At 46.8% G+C, this 26,475-nt stretch overlaps 2 protein-coding genes across 4 annotated transcripts in view; one reads left to right on the top strand and one right to left on the bottom strand.

The window, feature by feature from the left end:
- Window positions 1–3,150: 3,150 nt before the first annotated feature.
- The window catches only part of LOC137677186 (ubiquitin-associated protein 2-like), a 128,400-nt gene continuing 105,075 nt past the window's right edge, over window positions 3,151–26,475 (bottom strand). Inside the window, exons 21-29 of one of the 3 annotated variants that reach the window (XM_068424451.1) lie at window positions 26,197–26,288; window positions 25,256–25,303; window positions 12,440–12,518; window positions 10,759–10,973; window positions 8,001–8,100; window positions 7,810–7,917; window positions 6,273–6,340; window positions 5,481–5,672; window positions 3,151–3,350 (exon numbers count right to left, since the gene is read on the bottom strand). In XM_068424451.1, the coding sequence (XP_068280552.1) occupies window positions 3,255–3,350; window positions 5,481–5,672; window positions 6,273–6,340; window positions 7,810–7,917; window positions 8,001–8,100; window positions 10,759–10,973; window positions 12,440–12,518; window positions 25,256–25,303; window positions 26,197–26,288 (998 nt within the window). In that variant the 3' untranslated portion in view covers window positions 3,151–3,254. Of the gene's footprint in view, window positions 3,351–5,480; window positions 5,673–6,272; window positions 6,341–7,809; window positions 7,918–8,000; window positions 8,101–10,758; window positions 10,974–12,439; window positions 12,519–25,255; window positions 25,307–26,196; window positions 26,289–26,475 lie in introns of all 3 variants that reach the window. The other 2 variants (XM_068424450.1, XM_068424452.1) reach the window with 2 other exon arrangements.
- On the top strand, window positions 22,246–22,806 carry LOC137677188 (interferon-like). The gene is given in 3 exon segments (XM_068424454.1): window positions 22,246–22,312; window positions 22,315–22,736; window positions 22,738–22,806. Coding segments are annotated over 3 exon segments (558 nt in total).

The raw sequence follows: 26,475 nt of genomic DNA on the forward strand, positions 1-26,475 counted from the left end.
CTTTAGAGAAGTACTTTGGCAAAAGACCATGGGCTTTGCTGTTATAGTCTTCCTAAGTCAGCAAAGGGCAAAGCAGTGGGAAGATGAGTTTTGCTCTCATGACTGCAGCAGGCATGCAGGACTTGGGGTAAAGCTGCTGCTGCCATGGGTCTGGGATGCTCCTGATGGCTGGTTTGCTGACAGGACAGGAGCAGAGCACTCCTGAAATGGTCAGACAAGGCAGTGGGGGGAGCTTGCTTGCTGGGAGGTGGGGGAGGGGGGGGAGGAGGTTGATCTCATGCAGAAGGCTTGTAAGTCAAGCTAAAATTAGCATGACAAGTGTACAAGAGTTGCAGTTGCTGCATGTGGCATTTGCAGTGCAGTAACTGCTGTGTCAAATTTGGTTGTGGTCTGAGTGCTTTGGCTTCACAGCTGTGCTGGAGGAATGGTGATGGCATTTCAGACCTACATTCCCAGAGGAGTCCTGATACTGGGCCTTCTGACTTGGATCAGGCTTGCTTGTATTCCCTGCCTGGCTCCTACAGCACTGGGCTGCCCAGAGCTGCTAGTAGCTTCTTCATCCAGCAGAAGGTGTGGTACCAAAGGCAGGACAAACTCTCCAGCCTGCTCTGCACTTGTGCAGTGGGTTTTTTTGTTGGTGGTGTGTTTTGTTTTTTTTTTTTTTTTGGTTGGTGGTGGTGGTTTGGTTTTTTTTGGTGGGTTGTTTGTGTTGTTGTGGTGTTTTTTTTTTTTTTTTTTTTCCTCCTTGATAGCCAAGTGCAGCTGAGCAACCTTGGCTCTACCATCATCACGCTGTGAAACAAGGCACTAGAGAGGAAATTGCTGCAAAAGAGCCCTGCTGGAACCAACAGCATAGGGAAATTGGAAAAACATCTCTTAGTCTTGCCTGGAGAGGAGGGGAGACTGTGTGCAGCTGACTGCACAGTGCTGCCTGCAAGCAGGACCCCAGAGCACATGGGAAGATGCTGGAGTTGCCTTTGCTGCCTTGTGCTGGGGAAGAGGAGGTTGCTGGAGGGCAACACAGGCCCATCACTGCTAGGCATGGAAGTGCTGCCCTTATGTGCCCATAGCCACTGCTGAAGATGGAAGTTGTGCAGCTAGGGACAGCAGAGAAGCAGTGGCTAAAGTCCTTGCAAGGGAGTCTCCCTTACAGCTGCTCTGCAACAAACCTAAGGCTCAGGGGGCTGCTGTGCACTGGCACCAACTCTTATGTGTTGCTTTTTGCCACTTCCACCTGCTCTGGACCCTGATACACAAGCAAGGGGCAGCAGTGGATTTCTATAAACAAGAAACTGTGTGAAGATGGCTTTGGGGAAGTTTGTTTTTCAGAGAGTAACTCCTGTGAGACAGCAGCTCTGACCACATGTAAATGAGGTGCCACTGCTGTAAGCCCTGCAGGCTCAGCTGCTGGTGCAGCCCTTGTAAAAGCTGGCAGAAACATTTTTTGCCCTCCTTGACATTCAGACCCCAAAGCTGGTGGCAGTGGGACAGTAGCTGCCAAGGGCTTGCAGCAGTTGCTGAATGTTTGACCAGCATCAAAACTTGAGCTGAGGAATGCTAGTACAGTTAATGTTGTGCTGCTCAGAGGTAGGCGGAGGGCTGGGTGACACACTGACTTCTTCCCCCAGGACCCAGGTGAAAGTGTGACTCAAAGAAAAGTGGTTCTTATGGTAGAAACAGATTTTTTTTTTTTTTGGTGGGTCTTAACAGAGAAGGAGGAAGTGCAAAAAAGCCCCTCACCTGCTTCACATTTACCTAACTCCTCTGCTGTGAGGGCCAAGGTGCTCAGGAGGATGAGCCTGGGGCAGGAGCCATCCTTCAGGAGCCTTTACCACTGACTTTCCTCCTGGTGGAGGCCATGGCCCTCATGGGCAAAGCAACGGAGGACAGTGCTGCAGCTTTGCTCCCTCCTTACCTATCCCAGCTGCCCCACAGGGACTCAGAGCATGATGCCAGAGAACACCAAAGGCAGAGACATGATGCTTATGGCAGGAGTCAGGGTGCTCCCCACGATCCCATCCCTGCTGCAGGTGCCTGTGAGCTCTCAGCACTCACCTTTGTCATTGTATTCAGCTTCCCCTGCAGACCCATCTGCTGCTCTTACCCTCCCCGCTCAGCTTTTGTTGCAAGAGCAGGTGGAAAGGGACAAGCTGTAAAAGCAAAACCACTCCTCGAGCCTTTGAAAATGCAGACAAACACCAGTGATATGCTCAGATCTTTATTAGGTGAAGGAAGGGCTAAAAAGAAATGAAACTCCTAAAACATTTACCACACTGGTGCAGGAAAAGAGGGCCCAGGAGTTGCCTCCAGGGTCTTTGTTTTAAAATAGTAGGGAGGGACAGGTGAAGTTTCCATCCAATAGCTCTGGCTTTCCTGGGCAGGGTGGCTCAGGGCAAGAAGAGGTACAAGACACAACTTATACTTTTATTTAAGAAATCACTACATAGTTGTTGCCTCTAATGATGCAAAGGAGGTTCCAGGACACACTGAGCCATCCGAAGTCTCTTGCTAGAGAAACACACACAAAAAAAAAACAACACCCCACAAACAAACAAAAGAAATCCCTTTTTTTTTAATTATTCAAAAATTGAAAAATAAAAAGGTGAGGCTGCGGCTCAGTGCCACAGTGACCAAACTGCCCATGAGAGTTCATCTTCCACAGCAGGAGGGAAGGAAGAGACAAAAAAAAAAGGGGAAGGCTCACAAAACATTTTTTCTTTCCTTTTTTTTTTTTTTTTTTTCCCCTCTTTAAAGTAACAGCTATATTGGGGGCAGAAATCAAACCAACAGGGGACATCCTGATTTTGGGGGGAGGGGGCCTCCTTATTTGCCTGAATTTAGAACTGCATTAAATAAATTGGCTCCAGCTCAAAAAAAAATGGCACAGTTTGTCTTTGACAGAGTCATAAAGCTTAAAAAAACAAGGAAGGATGCCCTGGTGCAGATGGGAAAAAGAATAATTAGTTTTCCTACAAAGAAAATAAAACAGGCTGCAAGATGCAGAAAACCACATTTAGGCTCTATTACATTTACAAATACATACATAAATATATTACATACAATAGCAACTCAAAGAGGAAGCGGGCAAGTCACACAGAGGATGGCTGGCTGCAGCTCTCCCTGCACAGACGTTTGGCTGAGCAATTACTACTTCTCCTATTAATTCCAGGAATGGGCTTCACTTTTTTTCTTTTTCTCTTTTCTTTTGTTTTCTTCTCCTACTTTCATTCTCTCCCCACTCCCTGGTTTCAGATTTAGTTTGTCCAGTATGGAGAAGTGCCATAGGCGGTTTTGGTAGCCTGAGACTTTTGCTGCATGGTGCTGGGTTGGTTGCGTTGGCCAGATCCACCCTAGAAATTGGAAAGGAAGGAGACATGGTCATCACCTGCCATAGCACCAGCACTCCCAGGAAGACAAGCCTGTCCATACATCAGGAGAAGAGCTGCCACCCCCAGGGACAGCCCTGACACCTGCCAACGCAGTGATGCAATATCTCCACATCTGGCAATCCAGGACTAACAGCCACAGAGACACCAAGCAGGAGCGCAGGAACGCACCATCCCACCACCCCTCACCCAAAACAGGTTCAAGCACAAGGAAAGGAGCAGGACTGGGGACAGCAAAGGAGCCCTCAAGGTGAACGGCAGTGGTGCACCAGCCAAGGATGTCACACATTCGGAGAAAGAAGTCATTTCCTATTTCTGGATTCTAAGGCAGAACACTGTTTTTTCAAGGAACATTTATAGTGAGGAAAGGAAATGCACAGGCTGGTGAAACCAAATCATAAATCGGAGCTGACATGCAACCTGCAAGGGGATGCTTGATTTTTCCCCTACAGTACAAGCACTCATGTCCTGCTCTCCTGCCACAGCCAGGGGACAGCAGTGCCTGCCTTGGCTTCATACCTCACAGCCCCTCTCTCCACACCCCGCATCAGGACGGCCTCTTCACAGAATCAGAGGCTGGCAGGGACCTCCAGAGGTACCTTGTCCAATCCCTCTGCTCAAACAGGGTCACCTAGAGGTAGTTGCCCAGGACCATGTCCAGACAGCTCCAAGGATAGAGAGTTCACAATCTCCCTGGGCAACCTGTGCTTGGTCATCATCTCAGTAAAAAAAGAAGTGTTTCCTGATGTTCAGAGGGAACCTCCTGTGTTTCAGTTTGTGCCCATTGCCTCTGGTCCTGTCACTGGGCACCACTGACAAGAGTCTGGCTCCATCCCCTTTACACTCTCCCTTCAGGTATTTCTATAGATTGATAAGATCTCCCCTGAGCCTTCTCTTCTCCAGGCTGAACAGTCAACAGTTCTCTCAGCCTTTCCTCATAGGAGAGATGATCCAGTCCCTTCATCATCCTTGTGGCCCTTTATTGGACTATCCAGTACATCTGTCTCTCTTGTACTGGGGAGCCCAGAACTGGACACAGGACTCCAGGTGTGGCCTCACCAGTGCTGAGCAGAGGGGAAGGATCACCTCCCTTGACCTGCTGGCAACACTCTGCCCAATGCAGCCCAGGATGCTTGACTAACCTGATCTCCTTCTATGACAAGATGACCCGCTTACTGGATGAGGGAAAGGCTGTGGGTGTTGTTTACCTGGACTTCAGTAAAGCCTTTGACACAGTCTCCCACAGCATTCTCCTGGAGAAACTGACTGCTCGTGGCTTGGACAGGCATACGCTTCGCTGGGTAAAGAACTGGCTGGATGGCCGGGCCCAAAGAGCTGTGGTGAATGGAGTTAAATCCAGTTGGCGGCCGGTCACAAGTGGTGTTCCCCAGGGCTCAGTGTTGGGGCCAGTTCTCTTCAATATCTTTATCAATGATCTGGATGAGGGGATTGAGTCTCTTCTCCCAGGTAACAATTGATAGGACGAGAGGAAACAGCCTCAAGTTGTGCCAGGGGAGGTTTAGATTGGATAGGAGGAAAAATTTCTTCACTGAAAGGGTTATCAAGCATTGGAACAGGCTGCCCAGGGAAGTGGTGGAGTCACCATCCCTGAAGGTATTTAAAAGACTAGTAGATGTGGTGCTTAGGGACATGGTTTAGTGGTGGACTTGGTAGTGTTAACAGTTGGACTCAATGATCTTAAAGGTCCTTTCCAACCAAAATGATTCTATGATTCTATACCGTTGGCTTTCTGTGCAGCAAGGGCACATTGTTGACTCATGTTCAACACGGTGTCCACCAGGATGCCCAGGGCCTTTTCTGCCAAGCTGCTTTGGCCCCCAGCATATACTGGTGCATAGGGTTGTTTCTCCCCAGGGGCAGGACTTCACACTTCCCCTTGTTGAACTTCATGAGGTTCCCTCCCCAAGCTGGTCAACAGCATCGAGTCTGTCAGTCTGCAATCATTGTCAAGGCCCTTTCCCAATGAGCAAAGCAAAAACCAGAAGGAAGCAAAAACCCCCAAGAGCCTGCTGGGATGTGGGTGGGAGCAATCTCCCCTCAGGCACACTGTAGATGTGTAAGGGGCCAACTCACCTGCCCATCTTGCTGGAGATGGTGATGCAGCATCTGGGAATGAGGCTGCTGATGCGCAGGCAGGATATGGAGAAACGGGGCTGGAGCATAACCTGGGGCAGCACCAGGGTTCAGGGGCCCAGTTGATCCTAGAGCAGAGGGCAGGCTGAAAGGAGGCGGCGTGCCAGCATGGAATCCCTGCTTGTCAAACGTCTGCACAGGAGGTGAGGGGGACAGTGTCAGAGACTGGTGTGAGGAGCACCACAGTGACCAGACAAGAACAAGAGTGGCCCAAACACATATCACCTGAACCAACCCCATGAGCAAGCCAAGTCACACCTGCAAGCACTTCAGCAGATGAGTTTCAGCTCCTGTTCTTCCCTGGGAAGCTGTAGGCTGAGCAACAGCCACAGGAGAGTGTGGGACAGGGACCTTCGGGTGTTAGGAGTGGGCACTACTGACTGGTCTCTCTGGTGAAAAGCAAACAGCCTCTTGACTCACCTGCTTTGGGGGCTATTTTGACTAAAAACATTAGTGCCATCACACTTGATTTGCACCCAGGACACAGCACGCACGGGGCAGCGTGCAGTGCTGCACCTATGCCAGCAGCTGCCATCAGGAGCTGACATGGCAGAAGCGGGGGGACAGAGGGCAAGACTCCTCTCCAACAGCAAACAGCCAGCATAAGAAATACCACAGCCTGCTGACCCTGAGACCAATCAGCCTGGGAACAGCCCCAGCCACCAGCACTCCACAGGGGCAGCCATTGGCCTGGCCTCAGGCCACAGGGGAGGAGAGTCCAGCATTGCTCACCTGAGTCTTGTTATAGACTGAGCCACTGATATCAGGTACACCTGTGTTACTTGAGGTCACAGAAACACCTGGAAAACAAAAAAGCCACCGACAATGAGAAAGTCAACCACCACCCAGCATGCTTTGCTCCCAGCACCTCCATCAGCCTCAGTGGATGCACACTTGTCCACAGCCACTGCACCACATGCCCTGCTGCTTCTGCCAGCCAGCCCAGTGGGGCTCTCCATGCTGTCAGACCCGCAGCACCCCACATGGGAACAGATGAAAGGGCCTGGTTCCTCACTCCCACTGCAAAGCAGCAAACCAGCCCACATCCATGACCCAGCAGTTACCACTTGAATTCAAATGCACTTCACCAGGCAGCAGCTGGCTGCACCAAACACTCATTTAAGCTCACGAAAAGCCAGCTTTCCCCTAGGATTAGGGATGCATTTGGCTGTATTGCAGCATTCAAGAGCTTTCCAGTAGTGCACTGAGCGATGAGACTCAGCATCTGCTACACATTTGAGCCCTTGTCCTTTTACATCCTGCAGAAGGGTGAGGTCTGCAAATGCTCCTCTGCCCTGAGAGAATTAATATCACTGATTCAGGTTGGCTTCCACCTGGACTGTCTGGTGCCACAACAGGCTCAGAAACACTCACCAGCAAGGTGACTCTCAAACCAACCACTTATTCAGTCTTATAAAGACTGGCTCTAATCATTTCACTTGGATAAAACCAGCAGTTCCTTTGGCCAGTGAATCAGAGGACTGGACTCAGAGGGTGTGCACTGCTCTAAGGTTGTACCCTTCCTAGGACATTGCTCTTTTTTGGATTGCTCCTCCACAGAGAGCATGATCAGCTCTTGGCTGAAGACAGTCCAGTTGGTGTTTTAAATGCACAGTAAATGCTTGGTATTTGCTTAAGCCCAAGGATGAACTAGTTAGTGCTAAGCAATTCAATATACATTTCTCAGGTTTAAGCAGCATGTGCAGAATAAAGCTTTCATATAAGCTGTATAAATTCTTCAGCCTTTACAGTCACAAAGGAAACATTTCCAGGCACGAAACAATGCGATGAGTTACAGGGTGTACAGACAGAAGCTGAAACAACAGCCCAGAGATGTGTGAGCTGCCCTGCTCACTCCTAACACATGGCTATCTCAGGTGCCTACCAAGAAACTCAAAATCTAGTCTTCATTTGGCAGAGGACCATTTCAGCAGCAGCATCCAACCGCTTAGGCTTCAAAAACACGGCACTGCTGCAGGACCACTATTCTTCAGCAAAGAAAACTTTGGCAAAGGAAACAGCTCACCATTTCTCCCATGTATAACTGTGGACAAAGCTGCGCATCAGCCACACAAATCCTTCTGCAAAGTTCAGCCATGAGGTTTAGAAGGAACACTTGGGCCATTACAAAAGTATTTTGTATACTGGAGATGGAGAAACAGCGTGGATCGTGACCCTGTTTAGAGCTGGCTGCTGTGTTGACTGCACAGCACTGGGAGTTTGCCCTACTAAATCCCACTCAAGAGCAACCTCAAGTCTCATGTGTTACCTTTCCCAGGTCCAGTGCCAGCAGATTTGTTTTGTGCTTGAGATGACCCACTGTAGCCTCCTTTGCTGTAATCTCCAGCTGCCGTTCCCTGCGTTAAGTCATCATAGCCTGCCGGTGTGTACAGGACAAGGTGTTACAGTGTGCAAGCAGCTCTGCAGACGCTCATGTGAAAAGCGCGGTGGTGAGCATACCTGCTCCATAGCCATGCTGCCCATAGCTGCTCGCTTGCTGGAAAGGAGTTGACCCGGTGTTCAGGTTGACTCCATGCTGTTTAGCAGATGCTGGAGGTACCTGGACAAAGGAAGGGAACAAAAGGCGCTGTTAACTGGGGAATGGCACGCAAAACATGAGCTCCCTCTGCCATCTAGTGGGGAAGGCACCTCCACCTCACATGGGAAATTTAATTTGGAGTTGGGAGCACTGGGATAGCATGGGACATGGCACTCTCGCTTCCAGAAGTAACTTGCTGTAGTGGCTTTGTGCAAGCTCCAAGTTTTCAGCTAGAGCTGCCCCTCTGATTGCAGTGCAACCCTGTCTCAGAACAGGCTGTGTATTTCTTTCATACACTGATTGTAAACAGCAAATTCTTACCCACAAACTCAAGAAAGAGCAACCACAGTGCTCTCCCTCCAGAATCAAATGAAACACCAACTCCTGCCTGAGGCTGTTTCATAAAACAGTCCTACAGGGCCCTAAAATAGACTCATCTACCCTTCTGCCTGGAGCATCATCTCTTCCCAAATAACATTCTCCCTCCTGAGACTACCAGCACTGCTCTCTGACTTAATGGGGTCTCCTCCATCCTTGAAAGGATTTCCTAGGCACTCTTGGCTCGCTGACTCAGCTTTGGGACTCCCTTTGACTCTCCAGATGCTGTTACAGGCTTTCAGGAACACTGAGTCCATGAACTGTAGCTGTCTGCTATTTACAGTAACCTGCGCAGGAGTCCATGAGTTCTGGCCTTTTAAATTTCCTGTTTTCTTGGGGAAGAGACTGCAGCTATTTTCTCATGTTTGCACATTTTTGGAGATCCCTTGCAGACTGGGGAAGATGACTACTCCACTGTCACGAGACCCCACCTGGAGTACCATATCCAGTTCTGGGGCCCCAACATAAGAAGGACATGGACCTGTTAGAGCAGGTCCAGAGGAGGGCCATGAAGATGATCAGAGGGCTGGAGCACCTCTCCTATGAAGACAGGCTGAGAGAGTTGGGGCTGTTCAGCCTGGAGAAGAGAAGGCTCCAGGGAGACCTTATAGCAGCCTTCCAGTACCTGAAGGGGGCTTATAAGGAAGACAGAGACAAACTTTTTACCAGGCCCTGTGTGGAGTGACTACTGGGGGCAACTTATTGAAACCAATTATTGGAGGCATACTTACTGAGAGTAAGTAAGTAAAGTTATATCCACATCCTATAGAACTAAGAAAGCATCTAGGATGGAACGTGGTTGGCATGTAAGGAATCTGCTCTGTGATGGTTACCCCAGGCAACCTGACCTGCATTCTCAGATGTTCAGCGCCACAGGAGCTTGGTGTGCTAACTCTGAGGGAACGGAGGGTGGAACGGTGTGGAGATAACAGTGGCCAGGCTCTGTGCTAACGAGGCAGGTATGGGAACTCGATGGTACCTCGTAGCAGATAAATCACATAGCTACTGTCAAATGAGAGATAATACCCCGTTCCACCCAGAATGTTGGTCACTGAGCCAGCGATTGTGGTGAAATCGTGTCCTGTGGATGAACTTTGCTCATTATAATACCAAAACACACCTCCATCCCAAAAGCTACCTGCCTCCCTCTACCCCTGAGCATGCTCTCTGAATTTTTCTTAGCCTGTGCCTTTAAAATCAAAGCGAGAGAATTTTGCACCAATCAATAATAAAGGTATGTATGACTAGAGTCACTCAAGCTCCACCTAAAACATAGGAAAACAGTATAAAAAAACCCTTAAGAAAGAGGCAAGTGGGGGGAGATACCATCACTGAGAAGTCAGGGAGACATCACTACAGACTTCTGGGAGCAGTCGATGGGCTGAACCTCTCTTCCCCACCCATAGGGACACCTTTGGGTAAGATTCGTACACTTGGCTATACCAGGTGCTTTCAAGGGAAACTTAGAAATCAAGCTTGTATTTGTAATCATATTAGTAGCACTATATAGTCATCCTGCAACATATATATGTTCATAGGTACCTAAGTGTGCTTTGCAGACAGTGTATTCATCACCAGCATTCTAAAAGAATCTGTATCTATTGCTCAAACAAATTACCTTAACTGGGAAACTGGTCGCGAGGCTTTTATTTCGGTGGGCGCACCCAGATTTATGGCATAATCTGGAACCGTGTTAGTTCATTGACCGTGACTGGGCCCTGCACTATGAGTGCATCTGGACCCATGTTAGTTCAGCATATTAGCTGTTGAACGCAGCCGGACTGATAGTGCCGATTTTGGCCTATTTCAGCCAGAATCCAAGGTGTCAAATCGGGCATCACTCAGAGGCTAAGCTTAGCTGCCCCCAGCCCCTCTAATATCTGAGGACAGACTGTAATGCAAGGGGGTTTAGCTTCTGCCAAATTAGCCCTCCTAAATGCAACACCCTGTAGTGACAGGACAAGGGACAACGGTTTTAAACTGAAAGAGGGTAGGTTTAGATTGGACATAAGGAAGAAACTCTTTACAGTGAGGGTGGTGAGACGCTGGCACAGGTTGCCCAGAGAAGTTGTGGATGCCCCATCATTGGAAGTGTTCGAGGTCAGGTTGCATGGGGCTTTGAGCAACCTGGTCTAGTGAAAGATGTCCCTGCCCATGACAGGGGGGTTGGACTAGATGATCTTTAAAGATCCCTTCCAACCCAAACCATTCTGTGATTCCAAGATGTAGAAGGTTTGGGCTGGAGAGAGCAAAACCAGAGCAGCATGAAGGAAGGGTTACAGTTTAGGCTGTCGCACTTACAAACATTGTTGGCCCATACTGGAATGCACTGGGTATGCCAGGCACACCAGCGTAATAAGGTAACCCAGTGTAGCTGTACCCCGGAGGCAGGGTCGGATTGAGGAAGGGCTGCTGAGTTGTATGGTGAGTCTGCGTCTGGTTCTGCTGCGGCTGGGCGAGCGTGGTAGCAGGAGCAGGGGAGGCAGAATCCCCACGGCCAAATTTTGTTACATCACCTGCAAAAGAAAGAACTGATCAGAAAAGCTATCAAAGCCACTCCAAAAGTGGAAGATTCAAAGGATTCAAACCCTCTGAATACAAGTAGACAACTATAGAAGAGAGCACACTTGAAAGGCTGCAGTTGCTCATGGGAAGAACTCTCCCGGTCTCTGTTCCTGACGGCCACAAGGACATTGCCTGTTCATGGCACAGAAGTCCATGCCATGGCAAATCCATTGATAAAATGGAGATACCAATACTTACCTATCTCACACAGTCTGAGCAGATTCATTACTATCAGATCATTGCAATAAAACATGCTAAAAGCAGAACTATGGTAAATAGCCAAAGAGCAAATGGTTGTTGGGTTAAAGTGTGACTCTCCTGGAGGTTAAACTGATTAGCTAAGCTTCATGGGCTGAAAACAAGTTAGGATTTACAGGCAGTGATGGGCATATTTTTGTCAATGTCTGTTTATTTGTCAAGCATGACTAGCTAGATGTCCAGTTCCTCACACCACCAAAGTTCTGAAGACAGTAGCTGAAGGCCAGGAAAGCAAGGCTTACATTGCAGGCCACCTTATTGAAGAAGTAGGAAGGGAAATTTGGTTATTAACCCAAAAGCAGCCTCCCGAGAGAAGTGATTACAAAGCAGAAAACTCCTGAACACTTGCGTTTTCTGGCAGCCTACAGAGCATCATGTTCACGTGTTTTCAGGAAGGTGACATATATCAATCACATCTATCTCATTCTCAACTAGTATTCCTTTATGTTGGTTACCAAAAAGCATGATAACACTTAATACCAGCATTAGGGGAATTATAAACACCTATGGCTACAGTTTTAAGCTGTAATCAGATGGCAGTGAAAGAAAACCACTGGCTGAAAATCCTGGATGGCATTAATGTAATCTTTGCACGCTGATAACTGAAGAGCAAGAGCAGGAATAAGGAAGGGCTTCTTAGACCACATGCTTGTGGGAATGAAGTCCATTAGATTTGGGGAGGGTGAGGGAGAGCCTGCTAGATGCAGCTCCTTCTGGGAACATACAAATGCTAAAATAGCAATAACAAATTATGGGGAGTTGCTGAGGGGGGTCTATTCCAGTGACAAAAAAGGAAAGCAAGCCAGTTGAATTTTGAGAAGAATGATTAAGCTACGGAATATTTTTCAAGCACCTGTATGTGCTTGGGAAGGGCACTAGGTGACACTGCTGTTTACATTCGTAACAATTTTGCACTTATCCTCAAAGGCTATCCAACTTACTCCCAGAAGAATTACTATCCAAAATCATGAAGACAAAAAAAAAAAAATCAATGTCAGGGTTTACAGGGAGATGCTCACTTTTGTTTGACTAGTTTGGACTGATGGGTTTAACTGCTTACAGAAGGGAAAAACGACTGCTCTTTCAGCAATGGCAGGATGACCTGCATTTAGAAACCAGCACATCTCACTTACCATCCTCGTCTTTAAATAGAACTCACCTGAGTACAGGTTGTTAGCAAGGCTCCCATCTCTGCCTGTTAAGGTTGCAGGAGCAGGGAATGTAATTCCATAGTAATCCTTAGAAAGAGACAACATCATTTTTTCAATAGTTGAAACCATAACAGAGCTGGACAGCTCTTATGAACCCCGTATTATAACGCATAAGAATATTTAAAAAGCAAGAACTAAAGGAAGCTTGGGCAGGAGCTGACCTTATTGCTTACAGCAGAGCTGAAGATTTACCTGGATCCTCAACTTCAAAATAAACCTATTTAATAGACATTTTTAATATCATATACAAATACTTAATCTCTTAATGGTAAGTTAAAGGCAACGACTAAACGCTTTCCCCTCCAAACCCTCAGTTCTGAGCTGTCATATTCTAGTGAGACTGCGCCTGGAAGAGCAGCAGACCATCAGGTGCCAAAGACCTGGGGTCAGGCCAGGACCATAATCACAACATGGATGTAGTCTAAAGGTTTTACCCTTGTACTGTGCCCTGTTTTCTAAAAGTAAAAACGTCAGCTAGGAAAACAGCACAAGCATTAAAAAAAAATACGGAGAAAAAGAGTTACCACCTGATGACTGGAAAATTTATTTAAACTATGTTACAGGAGACCTCAGATCAGTAGTCTCCAAAGCGGGATACGCAAGACAATCCATTGGGGTGCATGAAGAAAATGTTTTTGGTACCATTAATAAATAAAATTTTTAAAAAATTAAAACAGTGTTTGTTTAACCTTTCTCTCATCCTTTTTTATTTTTTATTTTTGTGTATGTTTTATAACATACATATTAGTACAGTAGTGTATATATATAATTTATAAATAAAACATATTGGGAGCAAATGCTCACAAATTTTTTATTGATGGGGTGTGTGATTAAAAAAGGTGGAGACCACTGCCTTAGATCATTCTTCTAGGTCCTCTACAGGAATTTAAGACAGCCCTCACCCTAGAAAGCTCACACTTCGAGACGACAGGACATGCCAGCAAAACCAAAGCAGTATTTTGTCTTCAGTTTGGAAGAAAAAGAGAAAAGTTTGCCCTTCCCTCTCTGGGTGAACTCCACATGTGGGGCTGGTACTCTACTAAGCATTTTTTCTCCTAATTCTCATGGTTTATTCCTCACCACCTCCAACCCATCAAGAGTTAATACTTTAACCACTAATGTATCCATTTCCACACAGTCTTCAACACTGGAAAAGCATCCTTCTTTCTTCACGCCTGCCTCTGCAAATTCCCCAGCATCTCAAATGCTTTCTCAGAGTTGACAGTGTAGGTAGATTAGGGTACGGCGACCGGAAAATCTCGGGCTGTAACGGAAGGTAGGCGTGGCGAAAGGAGCAGGAAGTGCAAGTATCGCGCGAGTTCGTATGGGACAAGACGACTATATAAGGCTGTTGCGCAGTTAAATAAACGCCATTTGTTGCATCCTCACATTGGTGTCAGTGCTCAATGGCCCTGGGGTGCGGATAGCCTCAGGCCAGCCAGCAACCGAACGGAGCTTGCCGCAGACAAGCGGCAACATATGGTGACCCCAACGTGATTGCTGGGCTGGCAGACCGCAGGCGGTCGGAGTGGGTTCGCGAACCATGGAAACCTTGATAAAGGTGATTTCGTTACTGGGCGGGGAATTTAAGATTTCTGTGAAATCGAAAGACGTAGCCCAGTGTGTGGACCGTCTCGTTAAAGGGGGGGCAGTGGCAGGACCGGCTGATTGTTTACAGCCGAATACCTGGGAGCGGTGCTCGATGAAGCTCGCTGAGCGAGCTATGGCAGCGGGTTCTGCCAAAGAATTAAAAACATGGGGAGTTATCTTGTGGCTGCTACGGGCTGTGCGGGAGGACTGGGCGACATGGGATGCGGCTCGGACGTGTTTACATGGGGTCTACCCTGACCAAGACAGAAGTGGCAGTGGTGAAACTTCTCCAACATATACTCTCTGAGAGAGGAATTAAATACGATGAAGCTGCGTTAAAGCAGTTACTGTTCTGGGCAAAAGATAAAGGACATTTTACAACCTTTAATGATGTCTTTGAAGTGCCTTTATGGGAGAAGATTGGTGACTCTCTCTGGAATGCGGTGTCAAGTGGTGATAAGGAAGCCTTTAAATTGTCTGCTACATGGAGGCTGGTTAGCGAAGCGTTAAAAGGAAGAAAAGCAGAGAGAGAAGTCACACATACAGCTTTTATGGCTTTAGGACCGCAGACGTCTACTACCCCCTCACTGTTTGCGGGACCAACACCTCCCACGGCCCCGGTGGCTGTACCGGTGGCAGCTCCTTTATCGCCGTCGGTACAGACGGCTCCGAAAAAAGCCGAGGAGCGGGGAGCGAGAAAAATAGATACAGATCCATCAGAACCGGTAGTGCGCCCTAAAACACGAACTCGATTTGGACTAATTGATTCAGACGCTGAACAGGACACTTGGCCAAAACCCCCTCCGGAACCCCCTCCTCCTCTCATTGATCTCTCTACGGATGAGGCTGAGCAGGAGGACAAGAAGGAGGGTAAACATGCTTCGTATCCACCTTTACCGGATTCGCCATTTACGGAGTCAGCAGTACCAGAGTCACAAGGACTTAAAGGACTGTTACCATCACGAAATGGACACGAACTTGACATGACAGAGCTTGGTAGACGGCTGGAAGAATTAAAGACGGAATTGCAGCAGCATCGTTCAGCCAACGCCTCGGGACACGTGACTATGTCTCCCCCAAAACCCCCCTCTGTGTTCCGGACAAGTATTAGGGCTACCTCAACCTCCTTTGCAATTCCCTACTCCACCTTTAGATCAGGGCGGGGGGGGAGGTTTGCGTCCATCTGGTAATGTGGGAGGTGAGGGAGAGAGTCAGCGTCCGCCCGTGTATACAGGGGAAGGGGGGGAGGTGAGGGAGGAGTGAAATGGAAAGGGATCATTCGAGATGCGTTATTAGAAGGAGTTATAATTCCACAAGCATATCCGGTGATTGTGGGTGCGGGTCCTGAGGGGAGAAATATTTGGCAACTGTTAGATTGGAAAATTGTAAAAGCAGCATTGCCACTACAGTTAGCAAAGGACAACACAGGTGAGGACTGCAGGAGAGTTGTTGCAGAGATGGCAAATCGTAACCCCACCTTAACTGAGCTGATGGATGCTTGTGAGAAAGTAGGAACCACCACATTTCAGATGGAGCATTTAGCAAAAACTTTTGCGGCGGCAGTTAAGGTAGTTCATCGTTGTTATACATGCGAACAGGAAGGTCACTTTAAGAAAAACTGCCTTAAGAAGTTGAAGCTGAGTGGGAGAGATAACTCTGTTTTGATGTGTCATTGCTGTGGGAAGCTGGGGCATTTTATGAAGCTGTGCGGGTCTCAGTATAATGCTCAAGGTCAGCTGATAACAACCAGCTGCAGAGTGCAGGGAAACTGGAGAAAGAACACGGGGGGGGAACCGTGTGCTCACACAAATGAATCTTCCCAACCAGTTCCAGGCCTAAGCAGTTAACTCGCAGCCCGAACCGCAGGGAGCGCAGGACTGGTGTTTCCACGCAGGGTTAACCTGCGCGGCTGCCAAGCCTTGGACCTGTGGCAAACAGGGATAATGCTAATGCTGATTGTCAAAAGATCATTGAAGCTTTACCTGGAAAACAAAGGCATGTGCAAAAGTGGGTACTGTGGAACATAAGGCTCAAGTTATGGCTGCGGCCGTACTTGGGGCTTACGTCGTCACAATTGCAGTCTCTATTCCAATTGTTAGCAGGGGACACAACTTTAACAGCACCCCGACACACTACTTCAGAGGTACAGCAACTGATTACAGAAATAGAAAGCAGGCTACATTCCAAATTTGTACATCGTATTGATTTGAATCAGGAAATACAAATTATCACTTTGTTTGATAGGCAAATTCCGTATGCAATAATTGGTCAATGGAATTCAGAATGATCAGATTTGTTACAGAGCTATTGGCACAGATTATTCATCAAAGGACGGATGCGATGTCGGGAGCTCGTGGCCAGAGATCCCTGCATCACTAACCGTTCCTATTTTGCAGCTCAATATTTTGAGTGGTGTATGGCTAATAGCTTTGCTTTGCAAACAGCTATGGAGAATTTCTCGGGACAGGTTGTTTACCACTTGCCCTCCCATCCTGTTATAAAATTGAGTGTGGAACTTCCAATTGCCACAGGAGTGTGGTGCGCAGACACTCCTGTGGATGGAATTACCATTTTTACGGATGGATCTGGGAACACAGGCAAGGCAGGCCTTGTCTGGTATTCTGATGGCAAGTGGGAATCTATGGTAGTACAACAAAAGGGTTCACCTCAGGTGGTAGAATTACGAGCTGTATTAGAAGTATTTCAGAATTTTCCCATTCCCTTTAATTTGGTTACTGATTCAGCATATGTAGCTGGCATTATAAAGCAATTGGATAGATCTGTTATAAAGCATACACGTAATCAGTGTGTTTTTGAATTGCTGCGAGCTCTGTGGCAAGAAATTCAAATCCGAACTGCATTGTTTTATGTTTTATATGTAAGAAAGCATACTAATTTGCCTGGGTTTATTGCAGAAGGCAATGCTCGAGTGGACTCTTTGGTTTCTGACCCCACAAATTCTACTGCAATGACTGTGCAAGTGCCGGACATTAAACAGCAAATCATAGAATGGGTTTTTCCACCTTTTCATCCTAAAACAACAACTTAAGACTGATAATGGACCAGCATACTGTTCATAGATTTTTCGTCAATTTTGTCAGCTATGGGGTATTACACATGTCACCGGGATTCCTCATTCGCCTACGGGTCAGGCGATTGTGGAACGTGCTCATAATACATTGAAACAGCTTCTGCAAAAACAAAAAGGGGGAGAGGTGACTGAACCTTCTGAGAGACTTGCAAAAGCTGTTTATGTACTTAACCATTTAACTTTAGCAGGAGATAAGGAGAGACCCCCAATTGTAATACATTGGGAGGCAGTTTGACAGGGAGCAAGCTATGTGAAAAACAAAGGCAAAGTGTGGTATAGGGAACCAGGTACTAACGAATGGTTGGGACCAGGGGAACTATTACTAATGGGTCGAGGTTTATGCTTCTGTCTCTACAGGTGCAGGAGTACGGTGGATTGTCTCTAAAAGGATGGTTAGCCACATTGTTAGAGGGAATAGTTTATGTAGTTGTGATTATAGTTATCATAGGGATCTGCGTGGGTTGTGTTAAGACAATCATTGAGAAGAGTATATGGAAGTAGTGAGATAATAAATCTAACTACTTCCAAAGGGGGAAATTGATACCGGATGGTTTAGCAACGGTTTAGCAAGGGTAGGCCTCAGAGTAGGCTCTAAAAGGCCTGCTCTGTGTTACCTTTAAACAGAATCAGCTTTCCTGTCAGTAATTTTCCTTTCAGCTAGAATAACAGAGAATAACAGTATGTTCTGAAGTAAACTGCATGTTTTGTAGATAGAGTCTGCTTATGGGAATGTTTATAATAGGCATTATCCTACTTGTGTTACCCTGTTTGTTTGCATGTTTGCAGAAAACTGTGCAACGAATGGTCAATACAACCTTTGTGGCACAACAACAGAGAGCAGGATTTATGGGTAACCAAGGCTGGGATTCTCTGACTGGGCTCTGCGAGACACAGGGAACCGGGTTTGAGTAAGAAACAAAACAAAAAGGACGAGATAGGACATAGCTCGTTCAAAAACAAAAAGGGGAAACTGTGGGGTTCCCACGGGACAATGGTGGGAATGAGCTACTGAACGAGCTATGTCCAGGCATGTCCAGGGGGTGGTAATGGGGTGGTGATGAACTAGCCAATCATAATACAGAACAAGGGCCTTGGCTATGAGACCAACAAGATATGGGGGAAGTTGAAAAATAAGAAAGAATGCTGCACCTGCAAGATATAGCTTTTTAGCATAAGCCAATCAGAACTAATATAGAGGCACGTGGACACTTACAGTATGATGATTGTGGCCACCCCGCATCGGAAACAAACAGCACGCTCCATTCAGCTACATTGGAATCTTGCAATCGCTTGGCTAGGCCTACCTGTCGAGATCAAAACTGATAATGGCCCCTGTTTTATTGCTCATACCACACGTCAGTGGTGCCAGCGGTGGGGTATCACGCTCAAACACGGCATTCCGTATAATTCTACCGGGCAGGCCATTGTAGAGCGCGCTAATCAGACGCTAAAACACAGAATTAAGATTCTTGGGGAGGGGGAAGGATTCCCAGACGTAATTCCTGTCAACTACCAATCTCACATTTTACATCGCGCTCTTTATTCTTTAAATCATTTTGCCCGGGGAGACCAAGAGCGTGCCCCAATTGAGCGACATTGGGGTCCAGGGGTGCCAGAAGTGGGCCCCCCAGTCAAGGTTCGGTTCCCTGGGACAGCGGAGTGGGAAACAGGTTGGGAGCTGCTACATCACGGGAGGGGGTATGCCGCCATCAAACGGGATGATGTTATACAGTGGGTCCCTACACGCTGTTTGCGCCCTGATTTAAAACAAAATCCTAACCCGAAGTAATATGTACACTGTCCGAGCTTTGTTTTGCAGGAGTACCTGTGGGGGAAGCCGAAACAGCACCAGCCTCGACCTTCAGACGTGAGGAGTCATGACAGTACAGAGAGTCTGGTAAAGCGGCGGGGCGCCAAGAACGATGAGGAATGGCGACCGTTGCTGAGTGAAACAAAAGCTTTGAACAATGCGCTCATGATTAGCTTGCTTTTGCTTTGCATCTCAGGAGTTGCAGGGGAATCTTACTGGAGAACCTGGGCTCGGGATGTTGTATCCGCCAGCTACGCTTACTCTTTGACGCAAGGCTCCAGAATCAGCGATACGCTTTACTTCGCATGACTTGAAGCATGGGGAGGGGGAAATGTAGGTAGATTAGGGTACGGCGACCGGAAAATCTCGGGCTGTAACGGAAGGTAGGCGTGGCGAAAGGAGCAGGAAGTGCAAGTATCGTGCGAGTTCGTACGGGACAAGATGACTATATAAGGCTGTTGCGCAGTTCAATAAACGCCATTTGTTGCATCCTCACATTGGTGTCAGTGCTCAATGGCCCTGGGGTGCGGATAGCCTCAGGCCAGCCAGCAACTGAACGGAGCTTGCCGCAGACAAGCGGCAACATGACAGCACCTTCCACCTTGCTGCATTTCTGTGCCTCACCCCCATCTCTTACACCCAATCCTCCATCACTGAACATGAAGTAATCTGGCAAAGATTTAGTATCGAAGGTGCTTTCTGTAACTTGAAACAGTGCCATATTTCATCACCCTTTCCTTCCCAGGTAATTCCACCTCATCAACTCTGGCATAAATCACTTAACAAAACACAACCAAATTCACATTAAAAGTCTTTGCAGGTTACTCAAAAGCAGCGCTCCTGTCTCCTTCTGAGGAAAATGACACAAAAAGCAGATTTGGAGAAGAGATCTGAACAGGACTCGGTGGATATCAACTGGAACTGATATACTAGCATTTTCCCCTATATAAACCAGACAAAATATAACCAAATCCACATGAGAACAGGGTCTAAGGATTGGAATTATTCCCACTGCCCCTCAGGTGGAGGAAAACCACACATCTGTACATACACACATTCAAAACAAAAAACATTAGAAAATACGAGTGCAAGACAGTTATCTGTGCACTTCATGCCCACCCATAGAAAACATCAGAAGAGATACTCTGCTCTTCAAACAACACAGGTATTTCCTGACCTACAGAAGGCACGCAGTAGAAGGTTCCTAAAGTCAGAAATGAAATATCAGGAATAGACTCAAAAGAATGAAAAATAAGTGATCTAACAGATTTAAGCTCCACCAAGCAGTTCGCTAGGGTACCATGCACACCAGCTAAGACATTTGTAAGATCTCTACTATGCAGGCAGCCTGCAACAGACTAATAGAAAAGATAGCATATCCCAATGTAATACACACAAAAAATTAAAAAAAAACGCAAACACCACAGTGAGAATTTACAGCATCAACATAGACATTAAGAAATTGAGTTAAATTTAAAAAGACACACCCCCCAAATGTCAGGGGAAATCCCCATTCTCACTGTATCAGCAGCCACCGTGTCCTGGTTTGGCCTAAACCAGGCCGATTTTCCTTTCAGTGATTTTTCCTTTCAGCTAAGTCTCCTCTAAGTAACTGCACTTTCTGAAACTAACTGCATGTTTTTGCAGACAGTGTCTGCTTCCAGGACTGATAACGCTCGAAGTTTGTAGTTATCACTGAGGCACCGGTAGGGATGTTGTGCAGAAAGGCTCTTGCTGTACTTGTTCTTGAGAGAAACCAAGGTCACTGCTGAATTCCTCACTGCTTACGAGTGAAGAGCCGAAGGGGGGGTCGCAGCTGCAGGGGGGAGCGGACAGGGCAGGTGACCCAAAATTGACCAACGAAGGTATTCCATCCCATACACGTCATTCTCAGTATAAAGCGGGGGGATCACGAGGGTCTCGCTCTCTTTCTGCTATGGCCGGTGTCCAAGGAGGACTCCGTCTGTTTTCCTGCTGCCCCCGATCCCGATCCGTGCATCCCTGAATCCAGCTCTCGACCGTCGCTAGGCCCAGCCTGGGCCTTCCCGGAGCCTGCCCTGCAGTGCCGGTGGTGACGTGGCTGACTTCAGGGGAGCTCAATCTTGGTTTTGTATATATATTTGTATATATTTGATTATTTCTATTATTATTATTATACTTTTTTTTTCATTATTATAGTTTATTAAAACTGTTTTAACTTTCCAACCCAGAAGTCTCTCTCCCTTTTCCCTTTCCCTCTGGGGGGAGGGGGGGGGATAACAGAGAGCATCTGCCGCAGGTTTAATAGCCGGCCCAGCTTTAAACCGTGACACACCGGTACCTCTCACTGCTGGAAGCTTCCCAGGAAGCAGTGACAACTTGCACTTGGGACTCTGCCCACTTGCACTTTCTAGATGTAAACGAACCAGCACGTCAAAGACAAATATTCCCACCAGCTCCTGCCTCCCATACACCTAATGTTGCCTAATTTCTACAACAAATTCAAAACACAATAAAAACACCAAAATCTAGAAATCACAATCATTGCATGAATAGTTGATGAGAAATCCTTTGTGACATTTATGCATTTATTTATAAATATCAACACACTGAGGACAAATAACTCAGGGGGCAGGTGGAATGACAGATGACCCCAAAAATATTCTGCAAGATATTTGCAGAGAGAAGAAAAACTCTTCTACCAGCAAAGCTGCAGATGCTATATAGGAAGCAGAAAAAAAAAATACTGACAAACTAAAAATATTTGTCAATAATAAATAAAGGAAAACATTATTTGTATATATGAGTTAATGCATATCAGAGCATGAAATAAGAAAAATAGACGTTGGTAGGCAGAGAAACTTGAAAATAAAAACCAAGCAAGACAACTCACAAAAGAGACAAAAAGGAAACCCTGAAACGCATCCCCAGCACAGCTGCTCCAAAAGCCTCTGCCGCCACACTTTCATCCCCCACTGAACCATAACAGCATAGGAGCTGGGCTCTACCTCCACTCAGACAGCAGTCCTAGGAAAGAACCAGCTCCCCTTCCCTATGGCCACCTCCTGCTCACACTTTGACAAGCACAACAAAAGCCCTCGGGAGAAAGCAAATGGAAAGCAAAACTGAAAATGGAAATTTTGTCTAGATGATGAAAGAAAAGCTGCGACAGCACATAAAGCTGACCACCCTGCAGCACCTCAGGCACAGCACCCACCAGCACCACCACCATGCCTGACCAGGCTCCTTCCCAGCACCGCCCACGCAGCACCCACAGACCCACCATGGCTGCACCCACAACCCCACAGCCCCACCTGCAGCACGGCGCCCCGGTGCTCCTGCTGGCTCTCGCCACTGCCCTGACCTGCGTCCCCACAATGCCACCTTCCCCTGGGACAGCCTCCAGCTCCTCCAGGCCATGGCTCCCAGCCAACCACAGCCCTGCCACCACCAGCACGCACCCTTCTCCTTCCCCAACACCCTCCTACACACCACCCACCCACAGCAAGCCGCTGCCACCGCCCTCCGCATCCTCCAGCACCTTTTCGCCACCCTCAGCAGCCCAAGCACCCCCCACCACTGGGACGCCCAGGCATAGCACCACCTCCTCAACAACCTCCAGCATTACATCCACCACCTGGAGCAATGCCTGCCAGCCAACGGCATGCTCTTCGAAGGCCAAGGGCCCTGCAACTTGCTGCTCAGCATCAACAAGCACTTCAGGCGCATCCAGGACTTCCTCCGCACCAACCACCACAGCCCCTGTGCCTGGGACCAACGTCTGCCTCGAAGCTCACATCTGCTTCCAACGCCTCCACAACCTCACCCACACAATGTGCAATTAGACTAACGACCCCAACCAACCTGCACAGCCCTACCTATGCCACCACCACCACTTCTGGACCACTGCCCCATCCCCACCTTTGTCCTCCCACCTTCCCTGACCGATGGCAAGAGCCACTGCAAGAATGGCCCTGGACCCCGAGCCTCTACTCACTGCTTGTCTATTTACTTAACTCATTCTATTTATTTTGACAAGGGGTTTTACCTATTTATTCACCAGAAAATAAAGAGCCATTGCAAAAAGCTTGCCAGTGCCTCTTGTCTTAGAAGCACAGGAAAGAGCCTTTGGGGTGGGGGAAGCGACCTCCACTGAACACTTACTCTAAGCCCTGCTCTAAATAGGGCTCTGCAGATCCCATGTCCACTCTTCTCTTTGGCACCTCCCTAAGGATGCACTTTCCTCAATCTCTCTGGAAAACCTCTGCCAGGGTTTAGCCACCATCATCGGAATCATCTCTTTGGCCTGTATCTCCTCAACATTTTCCACCTTCCATCCTGGTTTAGACTGACTGATGAAGGAGAGGCACGGCAGAGATCACTTTGATTAGGTTGAGTTCGGCTACTCTCGCCACTTCAGGCATTTTTCATGACAACTCTCTTGTTGCGCTGCTAGAAAACACCTTGCAGCATGAACTATTCAAGGGCAACACAGACAAGGTATGAATCCTTACATTTTCTCTTCTTGAGCCTTATTCTTGGACTGAATGGACAAAGTTAATAAATTTTTTTCTCCATGTGCTTTACTGTATTTTTTTTTAGATTAATTATTACCCATTCATTTTTTCTCTCCATTTGCTGTCACTACATGTAAATGACATCAATAATTCTCAGCTCCTGGCCCCTCAGAACCAAACCTCCCCACCAAGACGCATGCTCTGCTCCAGCCCCTGCATGGCCCTGTGGTACGACTACATGGAAAAAGCACTCCTGCCCAGAGAGCAACAAAAAAATTGAGTGAACAGATGGGAAGCGCAGGCTGATAAAAGTTGAACAGCACTCCTAGAAAACATTCTGTCTCCTACCAATGTAACCATGTCTCTCCTGGCCCCAGAACTGCAAATATTTTGTCATTTTGCTGCTCCAAAAATAATCCCATTAATTTCAGTCGACAATTCTTCCAAGGATCATGCCTTCCTTGGGTAGTTAAAATCTTCATTAATGCGCTCAACTTTATTTTTTAATTCAGGATGTGCAGTTGGACAGGGTTTTGTCTGGGACATCCCTGTACTCACCTTTAACTATCTGACTCTGGCTGTCCCCAGACTCCACATGGAAGACCTGGTACTGACTTGGACCTTTAACTATGGCATTCATCCAGTGATACTTCTTTTCCAGATCACTGCTTAATGGTCCATTTCTGCTTCTACGGATACACTGCATCAGTTAATCCTGTGACTTTTCTCAGTTACATACTACCAAACTTTCTCTCCAAGTTCCTTATCCTAGTTTTCTGAAAACAAAATTCTTTATCTTTCTGCAATCTAGGCTGAGGCTCTTTGTGAATCTAACTCTCATCTTTTCTCACATGCCATTTACATTCTGGATCCAGGTAAAGAAGAAAACTTCGTATACTCTCCCTCCTGCAGCTCACCTGCATTTGTTGCCATGATGCATACGCAAAGATCTCCACCTATGAGCACCTCCAAAACCTGTCAGATGCACCTACTGGCTGTTAATTTGTGTACTTGCTGTTCAACCCTACCTCTTGGTAAAAGAAAACATTCACGCTCAGATTTCAACTAGACTTGACAAGATGTCATACTGTTGCTACAACAATTAAAAATTTCTCCACTCAAAAGCACAAAGCACACTTGCTTCTATTTACAGAATTTGCAGATGGATGAATGCATGCACTCTCCTATGAAGACAGGCTGAGAGAGTTGGGGCTGTTCAGCCTGGAGAAGAGAAGGCTCTGGGGAGACCTTCTAGCAGCCTTCCAGTACCTGAAGGGGCTACAGGAAAGCGGGAGAGGGACTTTTTACAAGGGCATGGAGTGATAGGACGAGGGGGAATGGTTTTAAACTGAAAGGGGGTAGATTTAGATTAGATATTAGGAAGAAATTCTTTACTGTGAGGGTGGTGAGACACTGGCCCAGGTTGCCCAGAGAAGCTGTGGCTGCCCCCTCCCTGGCAGTGTTCAAGGCCGGGTTGGATGGGGCTTTGAGCAACCAGGCCTAGTGGAAGGTGTCCCTGCCCGTGGCAGGGGGGTTGGAACTAGATGATCTTTAAGGTCCCTTCCAACCCAAACCATTCTGTGATTCTGTGATGCAACAGTTGCTCTATTTTAATTTACACCACCTAGAGAAACTGTTTGCAGATATTTAAAAAAACAGAATATAGAACATAAGGATAAGCTCTTAATCACTATCAAATGAACCAATTTGTGTTGCATAAATGATCAAAACTGAAGATAACTTGTTTAAAATTAAATAAACCAAGCCATTTACTTACCATTGGCAGCCTGGATTGAAGCATCTGGAGATCATCATAACCATAAATCTGCTTAAAGACAGATAAAAATAAAACATCATTATAACACTTTTCTCTGACACTGACCAATTTGGGGCTTTAAACAGAGTTTGACCTAGGCCCAGTCTATTTTAAAGGTGTACAGCTATATGTTGCATTGTGCTATCATAGCACACTAGCATTTTAAGGCTAGTAGAGCTAAGCTTAAAACGGCTTGTCACTTTGATGATGTTTCTTGGTGACAGAAGTCCTCTGAGTATGACTGTTCCATCTTCAATACTGTTTTCACAGATGCATCATTCATCAACTTGTGAAAAATCTACAGGGCATTCAGATTTGGGAGTAAGATCAACAGCCGCCTTTGCTTCAATCATTACTTCTGAGAATAGCAGGGTTTAAGATTTAATGACTAGATCACAAAGTAACCTATGGTATCCCCTCGCATTCAGTGTGATACAGAAAAATGATTAGAATAAAGTTTCTGATTCAAAAAACAAACAACCAAAAATACATTGATCCTGGTCAGACATCAAAAAGCTATGTGCAATCTTTCAAAGTATGACAGACAAGACACATAGCACATTTCAACCATTACTATAAGTAAATCTATTCCAGTAACACAAACCTGAACAAGTCTAATTTTACTCAAAGGGCTTGAAACCCGATACCACTGAAAACCATAGCAACAATGTATGTTTAGCTTCAACAGCAGCCAAATCAGGTCTGTACCTACAGTTCTGCAGTTTACTATCAACAGTAAACCCTCACTGAATACATTTCACATATTCTTTAGGATTTGGAACAAGAATTCCAGGTGCAACATGTGCCAACAGAAATGCCTTGATATAGACAGCAGCAGGTCTGGAGGGCCCACTTGCACCAAGGGTTAAGCAATCAAGGACAGGAACAATTAAATTGCTTACTGGATAGGCAGGCAGAAGTCCTCCAGGTCCCACAATATACTGGTTATGCAACAAGGGTGGTACACCTTGGGGCAGGTTTGGGGGAGCTTTACCTGTAGAATCAAAATATAGACACTTTAACAAGCCCTTAGAACTATGCAGAAGAATTTTGTGCTGGTTGATGAAAATGCTCAAAATAGCCTGAAGAGTTTAACCATGTCTCAATGAAGGGAAAGCACAGGCTACTTAAGACTGAAAAGTCCCATCAGAGAACAGTCTGATTTGTCATTTACTCTGTCC

This window comes from Nyctibius grandis, assembly GCF_013368605.1.
Source record: "Nyctibius grandis isolate bNycGra1 chromosome W unlocalized genomic scaffold, bNycGra1.pri SUPER_W_unloc_2, whole genome shotgun sequence".
Taxonomy (NCBI): domain Eukaryota; kingdom Metazoa; phylum Chordata; class Aves; order Nyctibiiformes; family Nyctibiidae; genus Nyctibius; species Nyctibius grandis.